The sequence below is a fragment of the Aotus nancymaae genome, unplaced genomic scaffold (assembly GCF_030222135.1).
Source record: "Aotus nancymaae isolate 86718 unplaced genomic scaffold, 86718_ANA_hifiasm-v0.15.2.pri h1tg000067l, whole genome shotgun sequence".
In the NCBI taxonomy this organism is placed as follows: domain Eukaryota; kingdom Metazoa; phylum Chordata; class Mammalia; order Primates; family Aotidae; genus Aotus; species Aotus nancymaae.
The window spans coordinates 2,189,739-2,211,519 of record NW_026988482.1 but is presented as its reverse complement, the minus strand read 5'-3'; the positions used below and the strand labels follow the sequence as shown (position 1 = coordinate 2,211,519).

The 21,781-nt window shown below is 44.4% G+C and overlaps 1 protein-coding gene and 1 long non-coding RNA gene across 2 annotated transcripts in view; both read left to right on the top strand.

Moving 5' to 3' along the window:
* Positions 1-18,240, top strand: part of LOC105721174 (uncharacterized) — a 35,094-nt gene extending 16,854 nt beyond the window's left edge. The window contains exons 2-3 of the long non-coding RNA XR_001108272.2: positions 16,969-17,125; positions 18,153-18,240. This is a non-coding gene — a long non-coding RNA (uncharacterized LOC105721174). The remainder of the gene's footprint in view (positions 1-16,968; positions 17,126-18,152) is intronic.
* A 423-nt stretch (positions 18,241-18,663) lies between these two features.
* The window catches only part of CCDC39 (coiled-coil domain 39 molecular ruler complex subunit), a 171,050-nt gene continuing 167,932 nt past the window's right edge, over positions 18,664-21,781 (top strand). The window contains exon 1 of the mRNA XM_064366843.1: positions 18,664-18,874. Within this exon, the coding sequence (XP_064222913.1) occupies positions 18,785-18,874 (90 nt within the window). The 5' untranslated portion in view covers positions 18,664-18,784. The remainder of the gene's footprint in view (positions 18,875-21,781) is intronic.

The window sequence follows — 21,781 nt, the reverse complement described above, 5'->3', positions numbered from 1 at the left end:
TTGTAAGACAGTTTTTCACATAACTGCTTCCAACCATTTAGGTACATGAATAAAGGCAGTTCACCCACTTTTGAATATACTGACAAGATTGTACAAAGATTGAGCTTTACATAGGATTTATGTGAATAAAACCACAGAATATAGCAGAAGAACAGCAATTACTTTCACACACAATTCACCAAAGTAACAAGCAATAATTAATTCCCCCAGGGCAAGAACCGTGGAATAATCCCTGCTTTCCCCTTCACTACCTGAAATGTAGCCAAACGCAAGCTAAGAAACAGATTGACAGCTGATAAAAAGTGCTCTGAGTAAACTTACCATATATTATGTGGAGAGCTATAGCTCATAGAATAAAAGCCAGCCACCTCTCTGCAGCGTCTCTTAAATTAAAGCCTTAGCTATGAGAAAGCCAGGTGTCTTAGCCCAGCGGAGGGGTGCTTTTTCCGTTTGGCAGCACGGAAGTTCAAGCTGAAGCCTTGTTTTTGTGCTGTGCTCACGTGGATGGTGTGTACGGTATCATGACAAACACGTTTCCTTGTATCTGTACCCTGCATTTTTCTGTACAGTGGTTCCATGGTGGGTATGTTTTTTGTTTGCTGTTTTCACTACTCCTTGTTACTCCAAGGATCTTTTTTGGGGGCATATTATTGTTGTTAGAAAGTATTTTTCTTCTAATTATAAGAGTAATTCATGCTTATTGTAAAGAACATGAAAAAAGTTCAGGAAAGAGCAAGGAAGTACATGAAAGATAGTGTCATTTTGAAGAGCACACTGACAGCCGGGAAAGTCACTGCCAAGATTTCTTTTACTAACAGCTAGTGCAGCACAGGACATGGCACCTGGAATTCCTGCCCTTTTCTTCCTTAGTTCCTGTGCTGAGGCCTGGACTTCTGTGGACCCCAGAGGATTTGCTGATGTTTACAAACATACAGGTACTCGTAGGAGTTAATATAGGTGTTAATATATAACACACAGGTACTCGTAGGTGTTAATATATACTCTGATGCCTTAAAGAGTATGGTAGTTGGGAATGTTGGAGAATATATAAGCATTTGAAAAGTTTGGCAAAAATATATTTACGCTTTATAAGGTGATCTTAAAGAGGTTTTGAAAACTTTGCTTCTTGTGGCACAATCTGGCTGGCAGATTTGGGGGTTTTTCCACCCCAAAGCCCTGGTCCCTGACATTTCCCACACAATGAGAAGGTCATCCTCCTGGCTGGCCCCACAAAGTCTAACCTTCTGCATCTTTTCTCTTCCCCTATTTCATAGCCTCGTTTTCCCTCATCTCCCCCATTTAGAATTATTCAATGTATGCCTACTGTCTACAAGAAAACATTCTTTGTGACCTGATGTCTTTCTACTTTTCCTGCCTTATGTCATTCTCCCAAGCAAATGCTACCCCACAAACGTCACCCTGTGGCCAGGAGTGTTTTAACTACTTGCAGTTAAACAGTTAATTACACTCCACTAATTACAAGTAGTTCCTTGTACTCCCCAGCCAAGCTCAGGACTTTCTACATCACTGTCTTTTTATTGTTATCCCACCACCTGGAATGCGCTTTCACCCAGCTCTTTATGGGAACCTTTGTATCCCTATCTTAAAAGTTTCAGGTAAGAGCCTTTTCTTCCTGGGCGGCTCCTCTGCCCCTGCTGCCCTTCCCCACTGGAGACACAGAAATGCTTGCCTCGATGAGTCCTGACAGCCTTGCTGTACTGTGTGCACTTGGTCAGCTCTAGTTGATTTAGCGAAAGTTCTGGAAGGCAACATTCTAGTCTTTCTTGTTTACAGTACATGTCCCCATCACTGTCTACTGAGAGCGTGTCACATATTAGGTGCTCAATGACCATTAATACAATGAACACATGAGTGTCTACTGTGTACCTAGTGCTAGGGAGCCAGTGCTAAATAAGGCAGATGCTCACTGACTTACGTTGCTTTTAAAGTAATAGAAGACCTGGAGAAATAAAAAGGATAACACTCAAGGAGGCAGGACTGTGCCGTGATAGCAAAAATGCAGCGTTAGGGGAACACGTATAGGTTAGAGAAGGTTGGCATTCACTGGGAAAATGTGAGAAGGGTACCCATGCGGAGGGAACAGGTGTGCGAAAGACTGAAGGGAGAGCGGACTTGAGGGAAAAACCCATTTAGTCGGACTAGAAACTGTAGTGTTAAGGTGAAGGTGAGTGAAAGATAAGGCTGGGGAAGAGCAGGGGCCAGTTCAGGAAGGTCTTATATGCCATGTTAGTGGGGCCAGGGAGAGCCATGGAGATGTTTTCATGGGGAAGGGGTGATGTACTCAGATGGGAGGTTTGGAAAATCGCTTCGGCAGAGGTATGAAGGTGATATTAGAGAGATCAACAATTCAGGTCGGGAGTCCGGGTAGGAGGTCCCTTCCGTAGTTAGGGCTCCACTTGATGGTAAACTCAAGGAAAGGATGATTATTTATAAATGAAGAACTTACTATGACAATGATCATATCTCAAAGAAATCAGAATTTGAGAGCTACTTCCCTTAGGAAGTTCTATCCCTTTACGGCTCATCTAGTCGCCAGGTCAATGTCACCACCTCTAGTTAGGCTAGTTATACAAAGCAGGTGTTAGCAGCGCCCCGCTCTGACCTCATCTCCCAAGAGATATTTAAGTTGACTTATATTATCCACCTTGCCTATATTATAACTGATCATTTTAGTTATATATACTTTGGGTCTTTTTCATTAAGTTGTCATTCTGTCAATTAAGGTGACGTGCTTTTCTATTTTGTGTAGCATACTTAGGAGTAACCAATTCTGTCCTGTCTCCTTGAGTCTGTTCAAAGATAGGTAAAAGAGTTCTGTAATCCAAGCACTTTGGGAGGCTGAGGGGGGCAGATTGCCTGAGCTCTGGAGTTTGAAACCACCCTGGGCAACATGGTGAAACCCTGTCTCTACTGAAATTAAAAAATTATCTGGGCGTGGGGGCGCGTGCCTGTAATCCCAGCTACTCAGGAGGCTGAGGCAGGAGAATCACTTGAGCCTGGGAGGTGGAGGTTGCAGTGAGCTGAGATTGTACCACTGCACTCCAGCCTGGGCGACAGACTGAGACTCTGTCTCAAAAAAAGAAAAAAAAGAGTTAATGGAGATATGAATAAAGGAAACCATACCATAGTCATCTGAAAGGTTACTTCTGATTTTCCTGTCTTTGCATTATAATTTAACCCTTAAAGGGGTATAGTTCATCGCCTAAAGGCATTGTATTAAGCCTTGGGAAAGCAGATTATGACGCCCTGTATCAAGACTAGCACTGATTAGTGACCATAGTTCTCTCAGTTTTGAGTCAATGAAATGAGTAAAAGAATTTTCAAAAAATTTGAAAGAATTTCATGAAATTACATCATAATGAACTAAATCAACGTTTAATATGGTAAACTAATACAGCAATGAAAATATTCTAATCTTTAATAGTTGATGTCTACCTTGTCTTTGATTTGCAATGCAATGACACTTTCAAAGCATTTTGAATATGTGGGATAATAACATATTATAAATTTGCAAACTCAAAAGAGGCAAAAAATGGATAACTTGATTCTGATTATATGTCAAGTTTAGTTGTGTTTAGAGTAAATAAGAAGAAACATAAATTAATTGTTTGTAGGTTGCTGGGTGATATGGATTATTTGTGCTGACACTTAAATATAATCCCTGCTTTTTTAAAGCTTTCTGTTTTTTATGATTCCTAAAGAAGCATTAATTTATATGACTAGATTAATCACTGATTCAACAAAAAACTTCATATTTACAAATTTTTACATACCTAAGTTTATAAGTTGATTAAAAAGCTGATTTATCCATTACAATCCTGAATTTAAACTTTTATTGCTAATTATTATCATTATTATGATTGCTTTAAAACAATAGCAACTAGCAATGTTTAGAAGAATAAGAGGGACTGTGATTTTGCATCTAGATGTTTTTCATGGATTGACACAGAGTTCTGTGTGGGGCCAAAGATTTGTCATTTTAAAGTAACAATGAACCAAGGGAAAAAAATGCTAATAGATTGTTAGGTTGATATCTGGTCCACAATTATTTCTAGGGGGTTTTCTTCTTAAGTACATCTTTAAAGCCGCACCCAAAGATTTGGCTCAGATGTTAGGAATAATGCTCTTCATTATAATAGTAGACCTTGATGAGAGTTCTGGCTCAAAAGAAAAAAGAAAGAAAAGAAAAAAAAAGAGAGGGAAAAAAAAGACACCGTGGTACTTTACAGACATGTAGCACCATCTACTGGATCAGAGTAAACGAATACAATCGGTAAAGTGTGTTTTCCACTAGTAAAGGTGTGGAACTCTGAATATCACAGCCTCCTAGAGTATTGGTTTAGCCAATTCTTTTGATTTTTTAGGACTATTTTACCTATATGTGAGAATACTTTCATATAAAGAGCCTTCCTTCTTTTCTTCTTTGTCCTGGGTTGTAGGAAATGGTCAAAGAAAATTGTTAGCTTTTATTTAAAGTCACTCATCTACAGAAATTAATTAGACACACATATGCATACACACACACACACATGCATACACACCTGTACCCAAGTTCATTACATAATACGCATACACATCCTTAAAAATATTACATAAATTACATAATATTATTTTACAAGGCAGTGGTTGTTACAGGCAAAAACAAATTGTGAATGTGTATTTCCCAGAAAAGGATATTGAAAGTCTGTAATTAGGGAGGTCTTTTCTGTACCTCTGCATTAGAAAATGTTTTTTTTTTTAAAAAATGTAGTTGTCTCTCTTATTAGGGGAAAAAAAATCCATATCCATTCATTAATTCAGTGAGTAGTAATGAAGAGATTACTATGCGCCAGGAACAATGATGAAAACACTGAAAAAAGTAACAATGATTTCAGAAATATTGCATGATATTTGGCCGTGAGGTAGCCTTGTGAAGTGTGCATGTTTAAAAATTTTTATAAATGCTGGTCGAGACAATCATCAATAAAAAACCATTTTGTGTAGATGATGAAATTCTGAAACAGGACAATTAGAGGACCCCTGTGACATTTTCCCTGTGAGGCTTATTTCATTCTCCAAGTCATCATCTCCTTCATTATCCGTTGTGATGAAACGTGTTTCCTCAGGAGGCAGTGAGTGCCTGATCAGTGGAAGCGTAAAAGCACCGCGTGTTGCTGATGTACGTTTTGTAGTTGGGGCAATCTTGGAGGTTCCTTCTAATTCTGGGGTTACAGAAATGCTCTGAATCTGGTCATGTGCAATGATATTAAGAATTAATTACATAAAAGAAGATCTGAACAAATGGAGATATTTAAATACTTCTGGGTAGGAAGACAATGTGATACAAGTTTCAGTTCTTAAATTACTCTGTATATTCAAGAAAATTTCAGTGAAAATGCCTAGGGTCCTTTAAAAAACACTTGACTGCTTGATTCCAAAGTTCATTTGCAAGTGAAAGTGTTTGGTACTAGATAGAATAGTTGTGATGGTGGTGATAGTGCATTTTGCCCTACCATACTAAAAAGCCATGCTACTTAAAACAGCGTGGCACTTTTGTAAAGATAAGTAAATCAATGAAACACCAGACATTCGGAAGCATACCTTTGCATGTATGAGAATTTAATATAAAAAGGATGCATTTCCAACCAAAGGAGAGAGGTAAACTATTTAATAAGTGCTGTATTGCTATTTGTTTTGAAAAAAGAGTGACGAATCTGCTTCTTCTCTCACACAAACATACATTTCATGTGCATTACAAATTTTGCTATAGAATATGTAATTATAAAAGTACTAGGATAAATTATTGGAGACTTAAAATAATCTTCTGGGAAAGGCCTTCCTCAGTGTAGCACAAAACATAAAAATCACCAAAGAAAAGATGGACAGGTATAACTACATACAAATGTAAAACTCTTGTCATTCCCTTGTCATATCTGTTCTCTCTATGGATTTTTAGTGAGCACTATTATGTTCCAGGCATTACTCTAGATTCTGAATATAGTGTGAACAAAATGCATATGCTTCTTGCCGCTAAGCTTAAGCAAAACATTTGTTTAAATGCATGTTTCCTGTTGTCATGGATCTTGTAGTCTAGTAGAAAGATAGAAAATAAGCAAATAGAAACATAATTACTAATTGTGGTAAGTTGTTTGAAGGTAATTACTAAATGTGAAATGTTGCCATAAGAGAAAATAACTGGGAAAAACTATTGAATTAAATGGGCAGGGAAGGCCTCTCTGATTTTGTATACAAACTGAAAAATGTGAGGCCCTGAAAATAATATAGGACTAGCCATTAGGGAAGGAGAATGTTCTGGGAAGAGAGACCAGCATATCTGAAGACATTCCTTTTTTTTTCTTTCTTTTTTTTTTTGAGACAGGGTCTCACTCTGTTGCCCAGGTTGGAGTACAGTGGCCTGATCTTGGCTCACTGCAACCTCTGCCTCCTGGACTCAAGTGATCCTCCCACTTCAACCTCCTGAGTAGCTGGAACTATAGGCACATGCCAGCATACCTGGCTAATTGTTGTATTTTTAGTAGAGGTGGGGTTTTGCCATGTTACCCAGGGTGGTCTTGAACTCCTGGCTTCGAGTGATTTACCCACCCCGGCCTTCCAAAGTGCTGGGATTACAGCCATGAACGACCATGCCCAATCAGTTTTTGAGGCTCTGGAAAAACAATTTTGAAACGTCAGTGTAAGGTATATTGCCGAGTTAAAATGAGGAAACTGAGGCCAGTGTGAGAAAATGAGAATCCAATTTATTCAGCTCCCGGGCGAGGTTCTGTGGTCCAGGAAGGGGCCAGAGAAGTCACACTGGGCTTCTCAGGGTGTGGGGTTTTATAGGGAGTGGAGGTAATTGATTGGTCTTTAGGGAAACAAAGAGCAGACAGTTTCATTGGTGAGGAGGGTTGTTTGATTATTAGGGAAACAAAGAGCAGACAGTTTTATTGGTGAGTTTCATTGGTGAGGGGGTTTGATTGATTACTAGGGAAACAAAGAGCAGAGAGTTTCATTGGTGAGGGGAAGTCAAGGTGCTGATGGGGTGAGCTGCCATTGGTTGCCAGGCAGGACTACTGGTGGGCTGACCGGCTGGGGAGGTCAATGTTAAGCTGCCGTTGGACAAATCTTTGGTGGGCTTTTTAAATTCTGAAGGGGTCGAGTGAGGAATGCGGGAGTGGGTGTGTGGAGCCTGCATAGAGAGACCAGATAGGAGTGGGTGTGGGGAACCAGCATAGAGAGGCCAGCATGGGGAGAGATAAGTGTGCCAGCATGGAGAGGCCGGCACGGGGAGAGATAAGTGTGTCCATTTAACTCCCGGTGAGGCAGCCGGCCTTACAGTCAGTGTGGCTGAAACATAGTGAAGGGAAAGATGACAAGAGGTGGGATGAGAAAAATAGGCGGTGGTCAGATCACATAGGGCTTTGTAGATCAGTTAAGGAGGTTGGATTTAATTCTAACTAAACTGGGAGTCCATTGAGGAGTTCTAACCTGGGAGAAATTTAATTTAACAAAAGATACCCTTAAAATGGCACAGTTACTTTGGATCAAGTTCTGGTGTATTTCTATAAAACTAATCATACATCTGTCTCTTTTAGAACAATTTTATTTAAGAAACAGGGTCTTGTTATGTTGCCCAGCTGGTCTCAAGCTCCTGAGCTGAAGCAATCCTCCTGCATCAGCCTCCTGAGTAGCTAGGACTATAGGTGTGTGCCACCATGCTGGCCAGACACCTCTTATAATCAACATTTGCACTTCTTGGAATTTATTCAAGAGAAATAATAGCATATGTCCAAGGAAACAGCTGTACTGGAGGTACAGGTTAATAATTATGAAACGACTTTCAATGTATGTGGGGGCTGAAACAATGAGTAAATGAATAATGGATGGTAGGAGCAAGATTTCTCATGAGCAGCAGGAAAGTGATAACTAGTGAGAAGGGAAGGCTGGTAGAAGCTCTGTGGTACTGGGTGAGAGTCAGAGCAGCAATATGTGCTAATGTTTAGCTTATGAATACAGAGGCAAAACTGATAGAGATGTATGAACACACGGCTTAATAATGTGCATACATGTATTATTTAGCTCTGACTCTGAGAGGAGCTGGAAGCAATGACACCCCCACCAAAACGAACGTACCCAGATCCCAGACCTTGGTTTCTAAACACCTTTCTCCCATAAAAGGAACCAGGGCCCCTCGGAGAAATGGCTGATTATCAAGCTGGGTTAGGAAAAGTACAAGATGAACCTGAACAGTCATGTGGTGCCAGAAAGTAAGGAGGTGCTCAAAAACAAAACCAAACAACAACAACAGAAGGGTGACGGCATGTCAGAGACACACGGGGCAATGGCCAAGGCTGGAACGAGGTGAATGACAAAATAAATAACATGGTTTGGATTATAACCCAAAATGTAAAGTATACATTTGTCCCTAGTGACATAAAAATGATTGAACAAATAAACAAATGGAGAAGAAATAGTCTTACAGAAAAATTTTAAATAATATATGTAGCTACTATTCTCTTCAGATAGAGCTTAATCTCCCTTCTTTGAGACCAGGCTGAAATTAGTGAATTGCTTCCAAAGAATTGAGTGTGGATGGGGGAAAATAGCAGCTTTACAGTGGAGAAACCTGGCAGACATAACCTTAACAGAATGACTGATGGTAACATCACAAGCGACGTCGTGGAGACATCGTATGCGTCTGATACCATGTGATGAGAAGGACACTTCATCTCTGTGGTTTTCTTTCCGAAAACCCGTAACTCCAGCCGAAGCATGTGACAGCCATCAGACGAAATCAAACTGAGGGATATTTCACTCCGTACCGGACCAGTCAGTATTCCTGATACCGTCAATGTTATGAAAAACGAGAAAAAATTGAGAACTTACCACAGATACTAAGGAGACATAACAATAAAATACAATGTGATATACTGGATTGGATTCTGCAGCAGAGAACGAACATTAATGGAAGGACTGGAGAATCCGGAGTGTAGCGTATAGTCACGTAGCACAGCTGCTGCTTCATTGTGACAAATGTACCGTGGTCGTGCGAAATAATAACCGGGTGAGGGGTATCTGGAAACTCTCTTTACTATCTTTATAAATTTTATGTAAATCCAAAACTAGTCTAAAATAAAAAATACAAGGATACTTATAATAGCTTTATTCATAATTGCCCAAACCTGGAAACAACCCAGCAATCAAAAGAAACAATCTGTTGCTGTGTGCCACGATTATGGGCAAACATCACAAACATTAGCGTGAAAAAAAGCTCTCCATTTCAAAAAGTACAAACTGTCCTTGGATGAGTCTGGGTCCAGTGAGGAGAAAGAAGCCACATGGTAACTTAATAGAGAAAGCTTAATATAAACATTGTTCATTTTAACAGAGGATGAGTCACAACGGTTGACTGTTAAGACGTAAAGAACTCCAAAGAAAATAAAAATAGAAGCAATAAGGAGCAGCAGCTATCCCTAAGCTGAAAGGCAGTACCCAAGGAAGGGACCCCTCCTCCGCCACTGCAGGGCTCAGTGAATGGCAGAGTTGTTTTGGTGCAGTGGAGCTGGCTGAAACCTGTTCTTTATGACGGCACGGACATCTGTCAATTGGGAGATGTCTCGCCAGAGGCACTCTGCTACAGAACTGCCCAAGTGAGGAGTTCAGAGTAGGGTGGGTGCTACGGAACCTTCTGGATGCTGCTGCCTGCTGTGCACTGCGGGAGCTGGGAACTGGAGAAGCAACCAACACTGCGGGAGCCTAATGCTGGAGAAAATGCCTTGATGCAGGGCTCGGTGCGGGGAAGCTGTGTGTGCGACAGGGGAGCCAGGGGCCGGGGGAGCTGTGTGTGTGACACGGGAACCACAGGCCGGGGAAGCTGTCTGTGTGTGACACGGGAGCCAGGGGCCGGGGAAGCTGTGTGTGTGTGACACGGGAGCCAGGGGCTGGGGAAGCTGTGTGTGTGACACGGGAGCCACGGGCCGGGGAAGCTGTGTGTGTGTGACACGGGAGCCAGGGGCTGGGGAAGCTGTGTGTGTGACACGGGAACCACAGGCCGGGGAAGCTGTCTGTGTGTGACACGGGAGCCAGGGGCCGGGGAAGCTGTGTGTGTGTGACACGGGAGCCACGGGCCAGGGAAGCTGTGTGTTTGACACGGGAGCCAGGGGGCGGGGAAGCTGTGTGTGTGTGACACGGGAGCCACAGGCCAGGGAATCTGTTTGTGTGACATGGGAGCCAGCGGCTGGGGAAGCTGTGTGTGTGACACGGGAGCCAGGGGCCGGGGAAGCTGTGTGTGTGACACGGGAGCCACAGGCCGGGGAAGCTGTGTGTGTGTGACACGGGAGCCAGGGGCCGGGGAAGCTGTGTGTGTGTGACACGGGAGCCACGGGCCGGGGAATCTGTGTGTGTGTGACACGGGAGCCAGGGGCCGGGGAAGCTGTGTGTGTGTGACACGGGAGCCACGGGCCAGGGAAGCTGTGTGTGTGTGACACGGGAGCCAGGGGCCGGGGAAGCTGTGTGTGTGTGACACGGGAGCCACGGGCCAGGGAAGCTGTGTGTGTGTGACACGGGAGCCAGGGGCCGGGGAAGCTGTGTGTGTGTGACACGGGAGCCACGGGCCAGGGAAGCTGTGTGTGTGTGACACGGGAGCCAGGGGCCGGGGAAGCTGTGTGTGTGACACGGGAGCCAGGGGCCGGGGAAGCTGTGTGTGTGTGACACGGGAGCCACGGGCCAGGGAAGCTGTGTGTGTGTGACACGGGAGCCAGGGGCCGGGGAAGCTGTGTGTGTGTGACACGGGAGCCACGGGCCAGGGAAGCTGTGTGTGTGTGACACGGGAGCCAGGGGCCGGGGAAGCTGTGTGTGTGTGACACGGGAGCCACGGGCCAGGGAAGCTGTGTGTGTGTGACACGGGAGCCAGGGGCCGGGGAAGCTGTGTGTGTGTGACACGGGAGCCACGGGCCAGGGAAGCTGTGTGTGTGTGACACGGGAGCCAGGGGCTGGGGAAGCTGTGTGTGTGACACGGGAACCATGGGCCGGGGAAGCTGTGTGTGTGTGACACGGGAGCCAGGGGCTGGGGAAGCTGTGTGTGTGTGACACGGGAGCCACGGGCCAGGGAAGCTGTGTGTGTGTGACACGGGAGCCAGGGGCTGGGGAAGCTGTGTGTGTGACACGGGAACCATGGGCCGGGGAAGCTGTGTGTGTGTGACACGGGAGCCACGGGCCAGGGAAGCTGTGTGTGTGTGACACGGGAGCCAGGGGCCGGGGAAGCTGTGTGTGTGTGACACGGGAGCCACGGGCCAGGGAAGCTGTGTGTGTGTGACACGGGAGCCAGGGGCTGGGGAAGCTGTGTGTGTGACACGGGAACCATGGGCCGGGGAAGCTGTGTGTGTGTGACACGGGAGCCAGGGGCCGGGGAAGCTGTGTGTGTGTGACACGGGAGCCACGGGCCAGGGAAGCTGTGTGTTTGACACGGGAGCCAGGGGGCGGGGAAGCTGTGTGTGTGTGACACGGGAGCCACAGGCCAGGGAATCTGTTTGTGTGACATGGGAGCCAGCGGCTCGGGAAGCTGTGTGTGTGACACGGGAGCCAGCGGCCGGGGAAGCTGTGTGTGTGTGACACGGGAGCCACGGGCCAGGGAAGCTGTGTGTGTGTGACACGGGAGCCAGGGGCTGGGGAAGCTGTGTGTGTGACACGGGAGCCACGGGCCAGGGAAGCTGTGTGTGTGTGACACGGGAGCCAGGGGCCGGGGAAGCTGTGTGTGTGTGACACGGGAGCCACGGGCCAGGTAAGCTGTGTGTGTGTGACACGGGAGCCAGGGGCTGGGGAAGCTGTGTGTGTGACACGGGAACCATGGGCCGGGGAAGCTGTGTGTGTGTGACACGGGAGCCAGGGGCCGGGGAAGCTGTGTGTGTGTGACACGGGAGCCACGGGCCAGGGAAGCTGTGTGTTTGACACGGGAGCCAGGGGGCGGGGAAGCTGTGTGTGTGTGACACGGGAGCCACAGGCCAGGGAATCTGTTTGTGTGACATGGGAGCCAGCGGCTCGGGAAGCTGTGTGTGTGACACGGGAGCCAGCGGCCGGGGAAGCTGTGTGTGTGTGACACGGGAGCCACAGGCCGGGGAAGCTGTTTGTGTGACACGGGAGCCAGGGACCGGGGAAGCTGTGTGTGTGTGACACGGGAACCACAGGCCGGGGAAGCTGTGTGTGTGTGACACGAGAGCCAGGGGCCGGGGAAGCTGTGTGTGTGACACGGGAACCACGGGCCAGGGAAGCTGTGTGTGTGTGACATGAGAGCCAGGGGCCGGGGAAGCTGTGTGTGTGACACGGGAACCAGGGGCCGGGGAAGCTGTGTGTGTGTGACACGAGAGCCAGGGGCCGGGGAAGCTGTGTGTGTGACATGGGAACCATGGGCCGGGGAAGGTGTGTGTGTGTGACACGGGAGCCAGGGGCCGGGGAAGCTGTGTGTGTGACACGGGAGCCAGGGTGCGGGGAAGCTGTGTGTGTGTGACACGGGAGCCAGGGGCCAGGGAAGTTGTGTGTGTGTGACACGGGAGCCAGGGGCTGGGGACGCTGTGTGTGCAACACGGGAGCCAGGGTGTGGGGAAGCTGTGTGTGTGACACGGGAGCCACGGGCCGGGGAAGCTGTGTGTGTGTTACACGGGAGCCAGGGTGCGGGGAAGCTGTGTGTGTGTGACACGGGAGCCAGGGGCTGGGGACGCTGTGTGTGCAACACGGGAGCCAGGGTGTGGGGAAGCTGTGTGTGTGTGACACGGGAGCCAGGGGCCGGGGAAGCTGTGTGTGTGTTACACGGGAGCCAGGGTGCGGGGAAGTTGTGTGTGTGTGACACGGGAGCCACGGGCCGGGGAAGTTGTGTGTGTGTGACACGGGAGCCAGGGGCCGGGGAAGCTCTGTGTGTGCAACACGGGAGCCAGGGGCCGGGGAAGCTGTGTGTGTGTGACACGGGAGCCAGGGGCCGGGGAAGCTGTGTGTGTGACACGGGAGCCAGGGGGCCAGGGAAGCTGTGTGTGTGTGACACGGGAGCCAGGGGGCGAGGAAGCTGTGTGTGTGTGACACGGGAGCCAGGGGCTGGGAAAGCTGTGTGTGTGTGACACGGGAGCCACGGGCCGGGGAAGCTGTGTGTGTGTGACACGGGAGCCAGGGGCCGGGGAAGCTGTGTGTGTGTGACACGGGAGCCACGGGCCGGGGAAGCTGTGTGTGTGTGACACGGGAGCCAGGGGCTGGGGAAGCTGTGTGTGTGCGACACGGGAGCCAGGGGCCGGGAAAGCTGTGTGTGTGTGACACGGGAGCCATGGGCCGGGGAAGCTGTGTGTGTGTGACACGGGAGCCAGGGGCCGGGGAAGCTGTGTGTGTGTGACACGGGAGCCAGGGGGCGGGGAAGCTGTGTGTGTGTGACACGGGAGCCAGGGGCTGGGGAAGCTGTGTGTGTGCGACACGGGAGCCAGGGGCTGGGAAAGCTGTGTGTGTGTGACACGGGAGCCACGGGCCGGGGAAGCTGTGTGTGTGTGACACGGGAGCCAGGGGCAGGGGAAACTGTGTGTGCGACACGGGAGCCAGGGGCCGGGGAAGCTGTGTGTGTGTGACACGGGAGCCAGGGGCCGGGAAGCTGTGTGTGTGACACGGAAGCCAGGGGGCGGGGAAGCTGTGTGTGTGTGACACAGGAGCCAGGGGCCGGGGAAGCTGTGTGTGTGCGACACGGGAGCCAGGGGCCGGGGAAGCTGTGTGTGTGTGACACGAGAGCCTGCCAGGTGAGCTCATGGAAACCAGAAAGAAATACAAAACAAAGCAAAAACAAAATCTGTTTTCCTTCTGCAGTGTCTCTCCTATGCCCTCTGTTGATAAAGCCTAATTTTACGCCTACTGCCAAGAGAGAACTCTTTAAAGAGCCCATATGTTTTAACAGAACACGCAAAATGGGTGGATTTGGAGCTGAGAGGCAATAAATTATTAACTGGCATGATATGGTACCTTTCTGTTTATTTGGAATTTCAAAAGAAAGAAAACTTTTAATAGGAAAAAAACCTGGAAAGTAGTTGCCTCTGGGAATTTGGGGAGGTGAGAGCAGGGATTGACTGGAATGTTTTGTGGTAGTGGTAACATTCTGTGTCTTGAGAGTAGTTCAGTTTAACCAAGTCGTGCATTTGTCAAAATGCAAGATTTGTGTATTTCTTTGTATGTAAATTTCACTGTAGAGGAAAAATGTAAACAAAAGTAAACATATGCATGGTATTTAGGAAGGAAGTGTATGATTCTTACAATTTATTTTGAAATGCATGAAGAAATAATATGGATTGATGGATGAATAGAGAGATAAATATAACACAAGAATAGGCAAATATTAATGGCAGTATCTAGGTACCAACCAGATTTAGAGGACATTGGTGCTCATGGTAAAATCATTTCAGCCTTTTTTCATGTTGGAACATTTTGGAATTTGATGTCAGAAAGAAAATATTACCTTAGTTGCTGAGGGGAGGATGGATTTTAGGAGAAGAAGAGCAGAGATGGGCACATTGGTGGGGAGACAATTTTGGTAATGTCATGATGGGGCCTGAAAGCCTAAATCAGAGTAGTGGCAGTGGAGATGGAGAGCAGGAGGGTCAGTACAGCTTCGGGGGTGGACAGTGAGATGTAAGAGTGATGGGCAGGGAGGAAAAGTGATCACGGTCAGGATTTGATTTTATACAGTTCAGTAGATGGTAGTGTCTTTGCTGTGTAGAGAAGATAGAGAAATAGGTTTGAAATATGTGCAGTTGAAATCAAGAATTATATCTTAGACCTGTGAATCAGGTTTAAGATATCTGTGAGACATATTGATGGAACTGTCTAGTAAGCAGTTGGATGTATGTTTGGAGAACAGAAGAGAGATCTGGGCTAGAGAAATGTTAAGAATAAAATTAAGAAAATACCAGCTGTTTTGGACTGAGTTGTGCCCCTCCCCTGCCCAAATTCATATGTTGAAGCCACTCCCAATTTGAGTGTATTTGGAAACGGGGCCTTCACTGAGGGAACTAAGCTTAAATGCGGTCATAAGTGTTGGACCCTAATCCAGTAGGATTGGTGGTATCCTTATAAGAAGAGAAAGAGACACCAGCAATGCATGTGCACGGAGAAAAGACCCCGTGAGGACACGGTGAGAAGACGGCCACCTGCAAGGTGAGGAGGGAGGCTGCTCCTGAAACCATCCTTGCTCTTGAATTTCTAGCTTCCAGGACAGTGAGAAAGTACATTTCTGTTGTTTAAGCCATCTGGTATATGATATTTGTTACGGCAGTCCTAGCAAACTAATACACCTGCTATGGCATTTAGAGACATGACACTGATATCATCACCTAGGAAGCAAGAGTAAGAAGAGGGGAGGGATCCACTCTGGGTCTTGAGGAATACCAACATGGAGTGGCCAGACAGGCCAGGATAAACAGCAAAGGAGATTGATGAGGTTAATGGGAAAATGACAGAAAAAAGTCATGAAAGCCAAGAGAGGAAAATGTTTTAACAGGGAAGGGACAGCTGAGTTTAATGCTGCTGCTAGATTGGGTGAGTTGATGATGAAAGAGTCCATTGAATTGGAAGCATGCTGATGACAACAAGGGTGGTTTCCGAGGTGTGTAGGGAAAAGACACTAAAAACAGAGTTAAACAGAAAGCCTCCAAAAACAGACTGGGAGGAAAATATGATTTACACACACACACACACACACACACACACACACACACAGAGAAAATACTGTCTATAACACAAAGCACTGCTATAATTCAGTAAGATCACTGAATAGGGAAAAACTAGGCAAAGAATATGATAAATTCTTAGAAGAAATGTGATGCTCAGTCTCATTCATTAGAGAAATGTCCATTGAGATACTGTATTTTGTTCTTTACATTATAAAATATTTAATATTTCATAATATTCAGGTATGCAAAGATACTCTCATATTTTTAGAGAATGTGTAAAGCCTTTTAAAATAATACTTTAGTGTTACCTATCAAAATAAAATTGCTTACATGTTTTCCATTAATTTTACTTCTAAGAATTTTTTCTGCAGAGACATTTACATAGATATTCAAGATTATCAAATCTAACTTCATTGTTTAAAAGATGCATCCCAATTTCAGAGATATTAAAATGTGAAAATAAGTATAACCAGAATTGATGCAATGCAGTATTATCAGGATGTGCATCGCAGCATTGTTTAAAAAGTTATAATTGATAATACTGAATTTTAAGCTTTTATAAAGACTAAGGTTGATCTAAACGTACTGAAATGGAAACATGGCCACTACTGTTAAGTGAAATGAATGAATTTGCAGATGTTTACAATATGATGATATTTCTGTAGGACAAATTGGTATATGTAAAATTTATAGCTTCCTTTAAAAATGCTGGTTGGGTAAACACTAAACAGTGATACTCTCTTACAAATAGGATTGGCATGGAGGTGAAATGTATCTTTTTCTTTTACTTCATACATAGAAGTATTTCTTTCTATCTTTTTAAACAAAGATAACATTATTTTTGCAGAACAAAAAATCTTTGTATTTTAGCCTGACCAACCTAATTTGGTGAAGTTACGGGAATAGGATAGTAAAAGGGTAACACCTTCTTTAGCATTTTGGAATTAAATTGAGTATTTCAGCAACAAAGCTTACAAAAAACTATGGGTTTTGTTTCCAAAGCTAGATCTGGATGAATGCAAATAGAATTATGATCTAGAACTTGTAGAATTAGAGTGAGAACTAGGTGATATGAGGTGCTGCGATGATGAGGTAGAGAACTGTAGAATTTGGAGAACGCATGGACATTGTATCCAGAAGTAATTATCATATAATTGTTATCCTCAAATTCAGGAAACGGAATCTTTGAGAAACGGGACATGGGACTCTCAGGCTTCAGCTGTGAGACTTCTTATGCTCATGTGGCGTAAGGGCATGTAACTTACCTATGTGACTGTTTCTGCAGGACATATTCCCAGAAGTAAAATTAATGGAAAGATGAAAAAGACTCCAGTCATGCATTTGGCAGCTACAGCTGACACCGAGAGGGGTGCTTCAAGTCATTGGCACAGGTCAAGGCAGCTGCCTCAGTATTCGTATTAAAAACTGGGATGTTAAATTAGGTAAGTTTAAGATACATGGGCAGTAATAATACCAATTATTTTATTTCATTTTTATTTTTGGCTTTATTAAAATTTAATTAAATGTGACTGGTTTCCTTAGCTCTCGGGAAGGTACTTTCGTAGGTGAATAGTTGTTCAAATTGATGTTTCTGTGAGGGATGATTGCTGGGAGTCCTGTCCTGACATCTTCCTCCCCACCTTTGACCAACACCAATACTTTCGGAAAGCAGCACTGAAATTCAGAAATGTCAGTTATAAATAACTATATGCCATCTTAACATAAGCTGGATACTAACATTTTCATTACTCGGAATGACTATTATAAAATAAGTAATGATCATTTATAAATAATTAAATGTCTTTATATCTAAAATTCCAGTATTCCATGCAGGTCAAAATTTCTTCTACGAGTTGAGCCTTTACTCCCCAGTCTTTAGACATTGTAGAAGGGGGAATATGTCTTGCTAATTCTCGTCTTTAAAGGCACTATTTCTAAGTCCACAACATTAAGTTTATGGAAAACAATGTAGGCACAAAGAGACAAAGCTTCTACAGGAGGATTTCAGAACTATAGTAACAAACAAATCGACTGTAAAAAGACATTTTTAGGACAGTCGAAATGTGAATCTGAAATGGTTATTAGATGATATTGAAGAAATGTTGATTTTTTAAGGTGTGATAATGATACTGTGTTTATGTTAGATAACATTAACCACTCTTCTACCAAATACATGCTTAAGTATTTAGGGATGTCATGTCATGACGTCTACCGTTATCTTTTACTTCAGCAAAAGATACAGAAGATTCTAATATGGCAAAAAATGAATGCTATATCAAGGTGATGCATATATAGCAGTTCTTTATACTCTGCTTTCTATTCTCATACATTTAAAATATTTATAATAAAAGTTTAACAAAGTCTAGGTAAAATAAAATTCGAAAGGGCAAAAAAAAAGTTACAGATGATTATTGGATACGTAAAATTAATTCATGCACAACATGCCTTCTTTAATAACTTTGCCTCAAGGAGCCTCGGCTTAACTTATGGAGCGGTCGCCTGGGACACGTGCGCCGGGCGGCGGAGCGCGGTGAGGACGCCTGGCGATCAGAACGTGCCCGTGATGCCAGAGACTGAGTTCTCTTCGCAAACGCCACTTCACCGCGGCCTGCTCTCACCTGCTGTGAAACCAGCAAACTCGACTTGAAAAGAAACGCAGTGTACGATGTCCGCCGGGTCCCGGGGCCCCCCAGGCAATCGGGGACACGGGGCTTAGTTCCAGCCAGGTGCCCCGGGTCCTCGGCCCCGCTTCGGGGGCGATCCGAGAGCCGCCGCCTTTTCATGCAAAGAGACGCTGTCGCATGGCAACCCCCGGGAACCTTGGGAGGGAGAAGTTGCTGCTCTTCCCTCAGCGCTCAAGTCAAAAAAAAAAAAAAAGTTCTTTGGGCTTGAGCCTGGGAGTCTAGGAGCTCTCAACCGGAAGTTCCGCCTTCCGGCCGGAGCGCTTCCTGTTTGGTAACGAAGGACGCGGGACGGTTGCTAGGGCTCCCGTGGCAATTACCGCCGCGCTGTGCAGGTGCCTGAGCTCGACGCGGGTGCTGCTCACCCGCTGTCCAGGAAGGCGGATCTTTGCTCTGTACCTTTTCTATACGTTCGCAGTCATGAGTAGCGAATTCCTGGCTGAGCTGCATTGGGAGGATGGGTTCGCCATCCCGGTGGCGAACGAGGAGAACAAGATGCTGGAAGATCAGGTGAGGTCAAGTGAAGAAGGCGGGAGGAAGTGGAGAAAGCCTGTTGGAGGCGTTTTCTGGTTGGCAGTACTGCCCTAGCCCTGTCTTTTCTCTCCTTTCCGAATCCTGTGCTTCCTCTGTCTAACGCTCCCTCGCACCATCGCCCTCCTCCCTTATCTGCCTGCCTCTTTCAGTCATTGTTCAGCATTTAAAAGTTTTATTAAAACCATAATTGACATTTAGGGTTATAAAGTTCGAAACTCCCTTCCCCAGGCCCACTCCTCTTATTTCTTTCCTCCTGGCGGGAGAGGAAAGGCTGGTTCCGGCGCCCGCTTTTTCCTTGCTCAAAATTAAGCGCTGCTTGGAAAAGAACTTCTGAGGTTTGCGTAGCAACGGTTATTTGCACACGTTTATAAATAAAACGCCAGAAGGTTCATATTCCTTTGTGAGTTTCTGTTTATAATGTTTAAAGCTGAAAGTGACTTGAGGTGTTTTCAAGAGGAACATTCCAGTAAGAATGTGAAATGTGCAGTTTACAGTTTTTTAGAGAGAAGATTGGGTTGTCACAGATTGACATAAGATGTTTTAAGTTGTAAGGACGAACTTATATCAACTACAATTCATAGCAGTTGTTAAAAATTAATTGCAGGCCAGGTGCAATGGCTTACACCTGTAAGACCCGCATTTTGGGAGGCTGAGGCAGAGGATCCCTTAAAGCCAGGAGTAAACCAGCCTGAACAACAAAGTGAGATCCCCCGCAAAGCCCTCCCCTCCCGCATCTCTAGGAAAAAATAAAAATAAAAAATTGCAGCCGGCTCAGCAAATTTTGAAAAACCTTGGTGGTGATCTGTTGTGTAGCATAAGGTCCAAGAATCGCAGATGATGCTTAGGCAACTTTATAAAACAGAAAAGAAAGTTTTCTCAGCTCTGAAAATGGAAAATGAAAATCCCATGACTGTACCTTTTGAAAAGAATGGAAATACTTTTTAAAACATTCTGACCTATTTACTCGTGTAATTTAGAAGACTGCATTTTTTCCCCAAAGAAGGGCAATGTTAGGAAATGTAAACGATCTAGCACTGAGTACTGAGGAATTAATACTAAGTATCCAGGCCTGGGTTCAGATCCTGCTTGCCAACCCTAATCCTGCTTCTTTTTCTGTAAAGTGGAGATGGAGATAAACTACTTCGCAGGCTCTAGGGACATAATATGGGTTAAAGTTCCATCCAAATTTTAGTTTTTAGTATTACTGCCATCATATGTGTCTTACAGGATTTTTATATGCATATTACTTATAGTAGCTATTTAAAAAATTACAGAGCAGTATAAAGAAGAAAAATGAGAACTACAATTGCATTACATACATAAACTCTGACATTTAAAAAGCGACTCTTGTAGATTTAAGATATTCAAACAAAATAGAAGGGTATGAGATAAAAATATAAGATATTCCTTCCCCAAAGTGTCCACTGTACTGTAGAAATGACTGTCATGGCATTAAACACACATTTCAGATATCTCGGTATACAGATACACAGAAAGAAGAGAAAAATGAGGAGTATTATGATGGAATTGTATTATAGATATGCTGTTTTTAACACAAAATAGTGATTTCAGTATTTGAGAGAAGAAAAAGCAGTTGTTGAATTTCAGGTAAATATTACTTGATTGCAAGAGGTGCTGATTGCTAAAAAAATTCCTTTAAGAAAAACTACTTAAGAAAAAAACGGTTAATGTTTTTAAGAACTCTATTTCAATTATAGATTACTGAATGTCTCTGCTTTTAAAGAATAAGTTAGCACTCTTATGCATTTTCCCACCTCCTCTTCCCCTGTTAAAATGATGGTTTTATCATTTTTGATATTATCAAGTTTATTTGCATTGGACTCAGTGCCCTTAATTTATCACAAGTGTTTAGTGTTAGTTTTGTGCTTGATTTGCTCTAGTGGTCCTTACTGCAGCCACTTTTATTCAGTTTATGTTTCTTGCACTTTTCATTTTGAATTGCCTTTTGGCTGGCTGGATTTTATCCACAAATGATTGTTGCAAGGAGGGCCCATAGTCCTGTGACTTTAGTTTCTTGCGTCCTAGATTGCCAGTCTACTTCCTTGCATCAGCTGCTGTAAGTTTGCACACCTTAATTCAAAGTATCAGATCCTCAAGGTAGTCTTGTATTCCTTCTGCCCCCTTCTTCCCACCCACTTCCTTTTGGAGCACTGTGTTTTCCAATATGTACAGATTTCCCCACAGGCCTGTTTTACAACTGTCACCTTGGAAATTCTCTTTATTCCTCTGCTGATTTGAAGCTGTATTTCCTAGATCACACATGTTCATTTTTCTTGTACAGGCATACCTCCAAGATATTGCAAGTTAGTTCCAGACCACTGCAATAAAGTGAACGTTGCAATAAAGCAAGTCACACAGTCGATGTAAAAGTTATGCTTACTTTTACTTCAGTCTATTAGGTGTTCAAAACTTGTGCTTTTCTTAATTAATAATACTTTTTTGTTAAAAAAAAATACTACGAAGTATCTGAGCCTTCAGTGAGTTGTAACCATTTTGCTGGTGGAAGGTCTTGCTTTGATGTTGATGTTTGCTGACTGATGAAGGTGGCGGTTGAAGGTTCAAGTGGCTATGCCAATTTTTTAAAATAAGAGAACAATGAAGTTTGCCACATCAGTGGCTTCTTTCTTTCATCAAAGATTTTTCTGTAGCATGCAATCATGTTTGATGACATTGTATGCACAGTAGAACTTTCAAAAGTGGTCAGTTCTTTCATACTCTGCTGCTGTTTTATCAAATAAGTTTATGTAATATTCTAAATCACTTGTAATTTTAACAAAGTCCACAGCATCTTCACCAGGAGTAGATTCTATCTCAAGGAACCACTTTTTTTGCTCATCCATAAGAAACAACTCCTCATCTGTT